The following is a 12,651-nucleotide window of genomic DNA, read 5'->3' as shown; positions in this document are numbered from 1 at the left end:
GAATCCCCTAAAGGTAAGAAAAAATAAATATATCTACGAATAAATATGATGAAAACAAAGTTAAAGATACTTTTCTAGGGAATTACACACTGGTTATATCTCCACAATTTTATATTTGTAGAAAGCATCTCTATACACCAAAATTGGCATCAGACATTTTCTGAACTGGAAAGCTGCCTATACTGCTGAATGACAGATCTCAGGTGGGAAAGGAAACAGAGGGGACATGTCTGCTCACAATTGTATTCCACAAAAGAGCCAGCAATGGGACAGTCTGAGATTTGAGCTTTGTACCTGCTTCTCATACTGTGTGCCTGCTTCTCCCTTGCCTGAACCTGCTTTTCCTTTCTTTGTCCTCAACCTGCTTCTCCTTTGCCCTGCAGCTGCTTCTCCCTTGCCCTGTACCTGCTTCTCCTTTGCCCTGTACCTGCTTCTCCTTTGCCCTGTACCTGCTTCTCCTTTGCCCTGGACCTGCTTCTCCTTTTCCCTGGACCTGCTTCTCCTTTGCCCTGGACCTGCTTCTCCTTTGCCCTGAACCTGCTTCTCCCTTGCCCTGTACCTGCTTCTCCCTTGCCTTGTATTTGCATCTCCCTTGCTTTGTACCTGCTTCTTCTTTGCCCTGAACTTGCTTCTCCCTTGCCCTGTACCTCCTTCTCCCTTCCCCCAAACCTGCTTCTCCTTTGCCCTGTACATGCTTCTCCTTTGCCCTGAACCTGCTTCTGCCTTGCCCTGAACCTGCTTCTGCCTTGCCCTGGACCTGCTTCTGCCTTGACCTGGACCTGCTTCTGCCTTGCCCTGGACCTGCTTCTGCCTTGCCCTGTACCTCCTTCTGTCTTGCCCTGTACCTCCTTCTGTCTTGCCCTGTACCTCCTTCTGTCTTGCCCTCAACCTGCTTCTCACTTGCCCTGTATTTGCTTCTCCCTTGTCTTGTACTGGCTTCTCCTTTGCACTGTACCTGCTTCTCCTTTGCCCTGAACCTGCTTCTCCCTTGCCCTGAAAATGCTTCTGCCCTGCCCTGTACCTGCTTCTCCCTTGCCCAGAACCTGCTTCTGCCTTGCCCTGAACCTGCTTCTCACTTGCCATGTATTTGCTTCTCCCTTGCCTTGTACCTGCTTTTCCCTTGCCTTGCAACGGCTTCTCTTTTGCCCTGTTCCTGCTTCTCCGTTGTCCTGTACCTGCTTCTCCGTTGCCCTGAACCTGCTTCTCCGTTGCCCTGAACCTGCTTCTCAGTTGCCCTGAACCTGCTTCTCCCTTGCCCCTAACCTGCTCCTGCTTCTCCCTTGCCTGAACCTGCTTTTCCTTTCTTTGTCCTCAACCTGCTTCTCCTTTGCCCTGCAGCTGCTTCTCCCTTGCCCTGTACCTGCTTCTCCTTTGCCCTGTACCTGCTTCTCCTTTGCCCTGTACCTGCTTCTCCTTTGCCCTGGACCTGCTTCTCCTTTTCCCTGGACCTGCTTCTCCTTTGCCCTGGACCTGCTTCTCCTTTGCCCTGAACCTGCTTCTCCCTTGCCCTGTACCTGCTTCTCCCTTGCCTTGTATTTGCATCTCCCTTGCTTTGTACCTGCTTCTTCTTTGCCCTGAACTTGCTTCTCCCTTGCCCTGTACCTCCTTCTCCCTTCCCCCAAACCTGCTTCTCCTTTGCCCTGTACATGCTTCTCCTTTGCCCTGAACCTGCTTCTGCCTTGCCCTGAACCTGCTTCTGCCTTGCCCTGGACCTGCTTCTGCCTTGACCTGGACCTGCTTCTGCCTTGCCCTGGACCTGCTTCTGCCTTGCCCTGTACCTCCTTCTGTCTTGCCCTGTACCTCCTTCTGTCTTGCCCTGTACCTCCTTCTGTCTTGCCCTCAACCTGCTTCTCACTTGCCCTGTATTTGCTTCTCCCTTGTCTTGTACTGGCTTCTCCTTTGCACTGTACCTGCTTCTCCTTTGCCCTGAACCTGCTTCTCCCTTGCCCTGAAAATGCTTCTGCCCTGCCCTGTACCTGCTTCTCCCTTGCCCAGAACCTGCTTCTGCCTTGCCCTGAACCTGCTTCTCACTTGCCATGTATTTGCTTCTCCCTTGCCTTGTACCTGCTTTTCCCTTGCCTTGCAACGGCTTCTCTTTTGCCCTGTTCCTGCTTCTCCGTTGTCCTGTACCTGCTTCTCCGTTGCCCTGAACCTGCTTCTCCGTTGCCCTGAACCTGCTTCTCCGTTGCCCTGAACCTGCTTCTCCCTTGCCCTGAACCTGCTTCTCCCTTGCCCTGAACCTGCTTCTCCCTTGCCCTGAACCTGCTTCTCCCTTGCCCTATACCTTCTTCTCCCTTGCCTTGTACCTGCTTCTCCCTTGCCCTGTACCTGCTTCTCTCTTGCCCACACAGAAATGCTTACTTGACCCTTTTCATGCGCTTGTTACCACACAACGAAAGGTTGGTTTCCGATCGATACATTACAGTAAATGTTATTAAAAGGCATTCTATTTCCAACACCAAATGTAGGGGCTTCTGCAAAAAGCAGTGATTTTGCTGCAGTAAAAAAATAACCAAAAAAAGCACAGCCCACATTTATAATGAACAGCGATGGGCTTTACAAATGTGTCTGTGCTTCGCTAGCTTCAGAGTTCTGAAGCCGCCAGAGCACAGAGTACATTAATAAAGCACAATCCTGTGCCTTACAAATGTAGTGTTTTGTAATTAATTCATAGAAACAAATGGATGTTCCTATTAGTATTTCCATCATGACTGCACCTTTTTAGCAAAGGTGGGCTGAGACCCACACTAATGCCAGTGTTGAAATTATGTTGCACATATTCAAATGATAATGGCAATAATGGTAAATACATTTATTTAAGTTGACATACACCAGTGCTCGCCATTTAGAGTTCTCTAATTATTATAAATAAATTGTAATTCCTACTTATAGACATTTGTTGATAGCTTTAAACACTAAAGCTGCACTACATTTTTAAGGATAACTACTAGTGCACATGTAGCAGCATTCAGCATTTGCTTCACTTACAGTTCTTTAAGGTTCCTGAGAGTCTTGATAGCAGCAGGAAATTCATCTAGGTTGTTGTAGTTCAGATCTCTAGGAGAGAGAAAAGACCATTAATGCCATGTCACATAATCCCAGCAGAGGGTGTTTTAATGCTACCAGTCTCTCAGAAAGCACAGGAAAATAATGCTCATTGTAAGTCCTCAGAAGACAATGCTCAGCAGCCATAATAAGCCACCTGTGGTTTATAAGTTCCACCCTAGAGTTAAGTTAGCCATTAAGTCAATTACAATGAGAATTTTGGAAATTAGACAGGCTTTGTTTGTTTTACACACTCCAAGTAACAATTTTGTTGAAGACTAATAGCAAACATGGATTTCCTTTAACATACTTACTTTATACTTTTTAATATATGTGGATTGTGTACCAAGCATTGTCTTCCTAACAATAACATCTGCAAAATGTTAAGTGAAGGAACACAAATAAACTCTGTTATGATGTTCCAAATCTTGTTCCAACAACAGAATCGGCTTTACAGAGTCACAATTACTTACCTTCCCTGTTCCAGCGCTCTTTGTTGCATCTGCAGTCATGGCCCATATCTCAGTCTGTAACATACAGGTAACCTCAGCTATACAAAGACATAGGGGGTTATTCACTAAGCTGCCGAAGGCAGCCGAGCGAGTAACCGAGCCAATGTGAACTGAGCCAAACGACGTTTGGCTATTCCCTTTGCTCTGTACGGCTGATTTCAGCCGTACTTCAGCTAAAATCAGCCTTAATCTCCTGACTTCGATCAGCTGAACATGCTCTGCATGAGAGGCTTAAAGCTGGACATGGACATCAGACAGTAGTAGCTTTATGCATGCTTAGGGCTGTGATTGAACATTAATTTTTGGATTATACAAAGAGACATAGGGATTGATTTAGTAATGCAAATAGGCTGTTTACTTTGTAAGGGAAGTTTCCCTTAGCTTAGCAAATGTAGTGAAAGTTCACTTTGCAAATAATACCCAATCAAGTACAAGGAATATAACAAAAAAAAGGATTGGCTGATGGAACCCAATAGGCTTGCACAGCATTAATGTGTATGTCTACATAGTAAATAGAAACCCCTGGTCCCAAGCCTTATCTCTGAGTGATAATAGTGACAACTTTTGGTCAATCTGTAGGAAGACTAAAAACTGTCCTGTTACTACTTCCTTATTCCCCTATACTCTGCAGTAAGAATACATTTAATACTGGATATAATGCTTGTTTCTGTGTTCGACACACATGGTATAGGTAATAAAGAAAGTGAACAATTTCTAGTACTCTATAAATTTGAATTATTACCAACTAGTAAGTTATCTTCTCTACTAGAAAATACATAAATTGATAGAATATGATCTCTTACATTGAAAACAGATTATAGCATAACTCATAACACTTCTGTTTGCCTGTGTTAAAATAATGATGTGATGTGTTCTATGTGGTATAGTGAATGCTAGATGCCCTGTATGTAAATGAATGGTCTAGCCCTAGAAATCTACAATTCTCTTTTATCACTGTATTATTTACTAGGGAGGAAACTGTGCTTCATCTTTGGATTTAATAGTCATGTTATTATAAACATAGTTATAAATCACTTTAGGAATCTGTCAGACTTTTTATGTGCATAATCCTTCTAAAATAAAGTGCTACCACTGAGGAAGAACCCGCCAGAAAAACAAAAAATATGTACTTTGTTTAAGCCTTTTTAAGCTGACTGGTGCCGCTTATGAGCTAAAGAAAGGAAATGATCGCAGCAGGCTTAAAACAAGTTCTACTTTCAGAGTTCTTCTGTTCAAATAAACCAGGTAAGTTGGAAATTTGAACGCAGGAAGGAAATATGTCCTGAATGTAAACAGTTACAGGAAAGCTGTCATAAGGGAAACATGAGGCTGTCATTGCTAAACCCTTCTTCTGTCAGATTTCCATCAAATAGATGAGGTCAGCACTCAATCTCACAGCCTTAACCCTTACCATGGTAAACCGGCAGTGGTGTGAAATTCAAAATGGCATCCAACGGTGCAGCATTGAGGTAGCGTCTAGTGCTTCAGCCTAACCGGCCTAAAGCACTCTGTGACTTACTAACAGTACAGTCAGGTCTGGATAGTGCCACAATGCAGAGCCCAGTGCCAGAAGGTCACATTCCAGTAGAGCTGCAGCTAACGATTATTTTCAAAATCGATTAGTTAGCCAATTATTAAGTTCGATTAATCGGTTAAAAAATAAAATACATTTTAAAAAATGGCTCCAGTGATGGGACTACTAGTTTGAATTGAGATTGCAGTCCATCACAGGAGCAAGCTTGGAGCGGTGGAAGTAAAAAAAAAAAAAGTGTGGTGTGCAATATAGTGAAATGGAAAGTGTAAAATTATACAGCAATGAATCCAGAATGGCACCGGCTATAGAGGATTACAAAACCCAGCAATAGTACATTATACAGCACAATGCAGCATACCACCAGCTATAGAGGAATACAACAAATCCCAGCAATAGTACATTATAGCTGGTGGTATTCTGCATTGCGCTGCATAATGTACTATTGCTGGGTTTTGTAGTCCTCTATAGCTAGTGGTATTCGGCATTGCACCACTATATAATGTAGTATTGCTGGGATTTGTTGTACTCCTCTATAGCTGGTGGAATTCCGCATGGCGCTGTATAATGTATTATTGCTGGGATTTATAGTGCTCCTCTATAGCTGGTGGTATTCCGCATTGCACTGTATAATGTATTATTGCTGGGATTTGTAGTCCTCTATACAGCGCAAGTCAGAATACCACCAGCTATTTAGGAATACAACAAATCCCAGCAATACATTATACATATAGTGCATAATGTATTGCTGGGATTTGTGTTCCTCTATAGCTGATGGTACATTGCTCTGTATATTATACAGTACAGCACAATGTACCCTCAGCTATAGAGGAATACAAATCCCAGCAATACATTATAGAGCATCATGTGTGGGAAAGTGCAGTCTTACCTGAACAGTCTTCAAGCAACTTGCTTCTGAGATCGGGCCTGTCTATCGGCGGCTGTCATCCCCTCACACCTGCTCCTCCTTATGTCTTCTTCTCCCCGCATCCCTGTGCCGATCGTGGATGTAGGGCAGCGGTGAGCGTGATGAGGGGAGGAGGTGCGGCATGTGGAGCATGAATGCGGGTCTAGCAGCAGCGAGCGTGAGGTGGGGACGAGGTGCGGCACGCAGCATGTGTGGAGCCGTGAACAGGGCCAACTAATTGAAAGCCGATTAATCGATGATTGAAAACGTTGACAACTTTTTCAATAATCGATTGTAATCGATTTAGTCGATTAGTTGTTGCAGCCCTACATTCCAGGTTAGAAAGTTTCCTCCAGCGGGGTCCAGACAGCTGCTATTGAGAGACCAGCTCAAGCAGTGGAATCTTAATTGAAGTCACAGAGGGGGAAAAAAAGACACCACCAGTGTAGCAAAAAAACTTGATTGAAGTGATGAGGGTTAGAAAGCTAGCAAGAAAATATTAATTTGCCTTTTTTTTTTTGGTAGCAGAGCTTAAGAAAAGGCGTCACATCTTCTAGGACACCAGCAAAAAAGTGATGCATGCTGGGTAGAGGTGGAGTTATAAGGGGCCTGGCTTACAACGTTTTCTTTCTGCCAGTGTCCTAACTTTATTTTTTACATGATGTAAAAAAAAGTCTAACATTTATTTAGTAGGGGGTTAAAAACCTTTGCAATTTGGTCATCGGGGCCAGTCAAAGTTGCAGGTACTGAACCACACATAGCAATAGCATATTTCAAGAGTAACTGCCCTGTTAAGCATTTTAGCTCCATTAGTATATTTCAGCAAAATCAAGCAAGTTAGACAATGCTCTTGTAACAGGATCATTAAGAGTTCTGCAGATTAGAATTTCCTTTTATGAACTACTTATCTGCAAAAACTACTGTTTTTGAAAGACTTTGGTAAGGATTAGAACCACTGTAAGGTTTATACTAACATCTCTTTCCCTTTGCTTCCTGTACCAGTACTCAGGGGTCAGAGGGACAGCAAATGATGGAATTTTTTTCCAGTGGGGGTTCAGACAGCAATAAATATGTTTTAAAATATCCGCAAGCATAATACACACTGTGGCAGTGCGTGGCAATGCCACGGAAGATGCTGGCGACACAGACACCCAGTACTCTCAGCCAGAGAGGCTGAGAGTTTCTAGAAGATAATTAGTTTTGCTGGGAAGAAGCTGGCCTTTCAGTTTCTTCAGGTTTTTCTGGGTTGTAGCTGGGATCTGGATCTCTGGAGATTTCTTAAGGTGGCCATACACTATACAACCATCGCAAGACCTTAGTCTTGCGATGGTTGTAAAGTGATTAGAAAAACGTACAATCTGCCCATCTTGGACAGGCAGATCGCACTCTCGATCATCGCAAGAGGGGCGGGCTTCCGATGACCGCAATGCTGAACGGGCAGTGTTCGCGTGCGCACACCGGCCCGTTCGGCATTTGTCTCTCGAGCAGTGTATGGGCACCTTTAGAGTTCTGGGCGGGATGAAATCTCCAGTCCTGAGGTCAGGTGTTGTCAGTGATCAGGTGGCTAAAAGCAGCCTCATTAAGAGCCCAGACAGAGCTCAAGGGGAGGAGTTGGTGTGGTGTGGGCTGCAGGCACATGAGAGCTGGGAAGAGGGACAGGTTGTGTTCAGGAGTCAGGAGGACTCCACCCGGAAGCCAGAGTGGAGTCAGGTGGCTGTGTGTGCGCTTGAGGCACCTGGGAATCAGCCAAGGAGGCATAGTGAGCCTGTGACACACAGGGGATGTGTGGAAGAGTCACATGGAATATATGTGACAATCTTAAGTTGGTGAGACATTGTTATATTGTCTACTTGCAGAAATATAAGCAGACTGCATGTTGTTTGCTGACGAAAAGCTCTTTTCTGTTACGGAAGAAATAAAATGCTGTCCTTTTTATGTTAAAACGGCTTTAAGACTGGTCTTTAAGCGCTCATCATATGTGCTAAGTTCCCCAAATATCACAACACTGTGATACACGAAGTAATATATCTATAATAGTAATATATGGCTGCAGACAAGTATAGTTACTGGAGGACTGGTACAACTGAATGAGACTACAGCCCCTCACAATTTTGATAAATTTTAAATTGCCAAATTTGTAGCATCATTTATATCAAAACATGTCATGTTGTAATATTGCTGTGAAAGGTCCTATAAAACCTAATTTCACCTAGGAATAATGTACATTTTTAACTTGTCACTGGAGCAATCTATGGGTATCTAGAGATGCTGGAAAGGCTAAAGAAACATGAAAAAATGCACATATCTGATATTCTTATATACAATGCCCAACACGTAAAACAACTACACACAATTCTATACATACATTTGAAGCATATCTAAACTCAGTATTTATTTCTTAAAAATGCATTCAAGTACCTTAACCATTAACAAAAATGTATCTTATTTGTGTATCACTCAGCTGTAGACCTCAAATCATCTCTCAATTCATGCCGACACTGTCCTTCCTTATGGAGGGTGGCTACTTTTGTTCCCCATGGACCCTGTGTGTGTTGTAAAGTAGCCACCGCTCCAAGCTCACTCCTGTGATGGACTACAATCTCGTGTTTAGTTTACTAATTTGTATTGAGATTGTAGTCCATCACAGGAGTGAGCTTGGAACGGTGGCTACTTTACAACACACACACAGGGACCATAGGCAACAAAAGTAGTCACTCTCCAGATGGAAAGAGAGTGTCACTGCTGGCCATACACTAGGAAATTCATTCAGTGGGTGGCCCTGTTGCCACCCTGCCATCCAGCATCCTTCGGTCAGAAAATCAAAGGTGCTGGATGGAAAACTTTTGGCCCAATCGGATGCCATTACTGTTCCAGTATCCTGCCTCTGTCAGAATGCAAAAGACAGAGCAGGAAACTCAACCATCCATGCTGTTCAGCGTGGAAGAAGGGAACTGTTATATTTTTTCCTTCAGCATGCAGGTTGAATTAAAAAAATATAACAGTGGGTGGCAAGCTTTAGTTGTTAGGGTTTACATAAAATAGCTTTGCTACTTTTAAAAAGCCAGATAGGGAGAATTACATTAAAAAACGCAGATAAGAATTGCAAATGGCTGTAAGGTCTTCTGCATTAATCATGCTTCAAACAGATCCAGTAAGCATATTTCAGAGCTTTTCGTTCTACATACAGGATCTGTTTTATACAGTCATCATAAGAACAATTGCGCTAAACACTTGGCAATTAGGCAATCCAAAAAGCATGTTTGGCTTTTCAGCTATTTTTATTCTTTGTAGAATATCAATGAAAACAGTGAAAAGACTGAAACAAATAAGAGGTCAACTCACAAAGTCTCCAGACTGTGGAGCCCATCAAAGCATTTCTTTCCCAGGGAGTAGATCCTATTGTTATGGAGATGTCTGCAGGGGAACATTAAAAGCACAGTCAGACAGCACGCTGCGCACAGTGAACCTAGGCAAACTTCTTCAATGAGTGCTTCTAAAGAAACGTGTTTTTAAGCATGCACTTATTGTATACAAGTCAACCAGTGCCAAAGAATTTATTGGAGGGCATGCTCCCGAGGTTTTCACTTTCTTCCTTCAAAAAAGATTGGCAGCTGTTTTAGGGGCCCAAAATGAGTACTAAAGATGTGCTGTATTATTTTACTCTGTTCTGCATCACTGTTCCTGGGACCCCCATACACTGCTAGTTTATGAGGCGCACATATTTTAATACATTGAGCACGAAAAAGTAAAAGCCATCATAAAAAAAAAAAAGGGATTAGTCATGGAGACCCTGTCACCAACGTAAAAAAATTGCAGGAAATAGCACAGAAACATCAAGTATTTTAAATGCGTACTTGAAGCTTTTTACTAGTCATAATTTTTTTGTATTATTTACTTGCAATGTGCTTTTGAACTGGCTACCAAATGTGGCCACTTTAGGCAGAGTCAATTACCTAGCACAGACACATGTCCCCCTCTCTCATCATAGTCGTCCTCTTTTTCTGGTATGTCTAATGTCAGTCTTTGCTAACTAAGCTCCTCCACCCCTTCCTTCACCTCCATTTATAATTATATAGTTGTTGGGGGAGAAGCAAAGAGGACTACTATACGGTGTCTCTTGCATGACAGTTCTAGGCCTTCTGAGGCTGCTAACATCACATCCAAGATGGTGGTACCCAGCAGAAGTCTCAAAGCTTTAGAACAGGGGTGGGCAACAGAGACATGTTGGCATTTCTAGTTAAAGCACAGCTGAAGGGCCGTAGTTGCCCACCCCTGCTTTAGACTGTTTACACAAGTGACTAACATGAACAAAATATTGCACATACTGCATAATCCCATTGGAAGACTGTCGTTGAAATTAATGGTTCTGTGACAGGTTCTCTTTAAGAAATAGAGAATCGCATTGGCCCCTATGGGAGTCAGTTGTTCTTTCACAAAATTTCCTACAGAGTTTTACTCTGACCATACTGACAGGTGCTTTTTCAATACGAGTAAATGGTGACAGGAAATGTGTTAGAGACATTACCCTTTCAATGTTAACTCTCTTCAAATTTAAATTTAAACATAAACCCATAAAAATAGGTTTGTCTTAAAAATTCCATGTATATTACTAACAACTTATTAAATTTGAGAGTAAAAAAGTTCTCAATAAGTCAGGGACATATAGAAGAAACCTTGTAAGTGAATGTTAATAAGCGACAAGGTCTTATGTGTCTCTTGAGGCTTCCAGCAACAAGAAAAACAATGTAACGTCTGCCTGCGGCACATTTTACTTGAGCAAATATTTCCGCCAGAGAGTGATGGAAATTCCTGCTACCACACAATTTCCTGACCGTTGTATTAAAAATACAAAAAGTATAATGTGAAAATGTACATGTTCCAAACAGGATGGATTTAGAGCATTTTAAGAGGTATTATGTGATGAAGAATGAAAAAAAAAAAGGAAAATTAAGGTGTTTAAATACAAAGAGGGGAATTTATCAAAATTGGAGCAGACACAATCTGAAGCAGTTGCCCATAATAATATCAGCTTCTCTCTTTCATTTTTAAAGCTTAACTGAACAAACTGAAGATAGAAGCTGGTTGGTTACTATAGGCAACTGCTCCAGATTCGGTTTGCTCCAGTTTTGATAAATTCCCCCTTCCCCCCCCCACAGTATGTATTCCTAGGAAGGGCCATTTTTAGGTGCACCTGTTGCAAACTGGCAGCCATTTTATAAATGAACCCAATAATTACAGTCATGCAGCGGATTATTTTCTCTAAAACCAGTGATGTCAGTAAGAATTTTAACATATAAACAATAAAAATAATTGAAGGGCATATTTAACCCCTTAATGGCAGAAGGTAAAACAAACCTTATTGCCTGACGCCAGTTTTGCAACTTGTTAGTAAAACTATAACATCTTTGTAATTACTCAGTGTATCCAGGTGAATTATACCTTGTTTATTTAAGCACAAATTGGGCCTTCATTTCATGGTGAATATTAATGGATATCTCCTGAATTATAATTTTTTTGTTTCACTAAGGAAAACTGGGCCAAAATAGTAAAAATATATTTTTAAAAATGTTGTTATCCATTACCATTGCCCATCTCTACAAAATCCTACTTTTTTATGTAAAACAAATTAATTAAACAGAAAGTTCAGGAGCAAACACCCCCAAAAATAATGACTATATCTGAATATTTGGTCATTTTATGCTCATACTGATGGTTTGAAAGGCATTTCGTATTTAATATTTGTTATTTTGATGACTTGCTAGTGTTGTGTTTAATATACTCCCTTTTGTTTTAGGCATCTGATGGCAGTAATTGGGTGGTAATCCTTCAGTCATCTTAAAGATCAGAGAGCAATTTTATATTGTTGTTACAAATTTTTCAGAGAATTATGTTACAATAATTATTTCTGATCTAAAATGCAAATATGTTAACATAAACTCACAGAACTACAAGGCTTGACAGGTTTCTGAAGGCATGATCTGGTATGTGGTGAATCTTGTTTAATGCCAAGGTCATGGCTTGCAAGGCTGGCAGACTTTCCAGCGCCCTCACTGGAATCTCAGTGAGGGTATTGTCATCCAGCCACAGGTGACGGAGAGACAGAAGACCATTAAAACTGTTTGGTGGCACATAATTGATGTGGTTTGCATCCAGGCGCCTAGAGAAAGAACAAAGTATACTCAATGTCATTAAGAAAATCAGAGCAACATACGGATTTGTTGACAAAAATGTAAGCAGAACAATTGATCCCCTAAAGATTTTTGTAGATTTGATAAATACTGTCTCTTTATTGGTCCCCTGGACCATGTAAGCATGTAGGGAGGAATCTGTTCCTCCTATGACAGGCAGATCAGGATGGAGAGCGGTGCACAGAGGAGACAGCCCGGCAGGGCGGGGGAGGAGTCAGCTGTCAGCAGTGTCACAGGAGGCTGAGCTCTCCTCCCTGCACCGCCTGCTCAGCCTCCCGTGACAGCGAGTCAGTAGAAGCACTCAATGATCAAGCTGATCTCTTTGTGGTTATAAATAATTGAGGACATAGTATGTTTACTGTGTCCCCAATTATGAATGAACAGGACGTGCTCTACATCACTTCCTGTTCATTCATGATTGTGGACATAGTAACTCATACTATATCGACAATTTAGGAATGGACAGGA

General features: G+C 42.1%; 1 protein-coding gene across 1 annotated transcript in view; it reads right to left on the bottom strand.

The window, feature by feature from the left end:
• The window catches only part of LGR5 (leucine rich repeat containing G protein-coupled receptor 5), a 133,831-nt gene that overhangs the window by 28,735 nt on the left and 92,445 nt on the right, over positions 1-12,651 (bottom strand). Inside the window, exons 5-7 of the mRNA XM_018558060.1 lie at positions 11,937-12,152; positions 9,338-9,409; positions 2,989-3,057 (exon numbers count right to left, since the gene is read on the bottom strand). Of these exons, the coding sequence (XP_018413562.1) occupies positions 2,989-3,057; positions 9,338-9,409; positions 11,937-12,152 (357 nt within the window). The remainder of the gene's footprint in view (positions 1-2,988; positions 3,058-9,337; positions 9,410-11,936; positions 12,153-12,651) is intronic.

The sequence above is a fragment of the Nanorana parkeri genome, unplaced genomic scaffold (assembly GCF_000935625.1).
Source record: "Nanorana parkeri isolate BGI_ZX_2015 unplaced genomic scaffold, ASM93562v1 scaffold318, whole genome shotgun sequence".
In the NCBI taxonomy this organism is placed as follows: Eukaryota; Metazoa; Chordata; class Amphibia; order Anura; family Dicroglossidae; genus Nanorana; species Nanorana parkeri.
The sequence above is the reverse complement of the archived record's forward strand: the minus strand, read 5'-3'. Positions and strand labels throughout refer to the sequence as shown.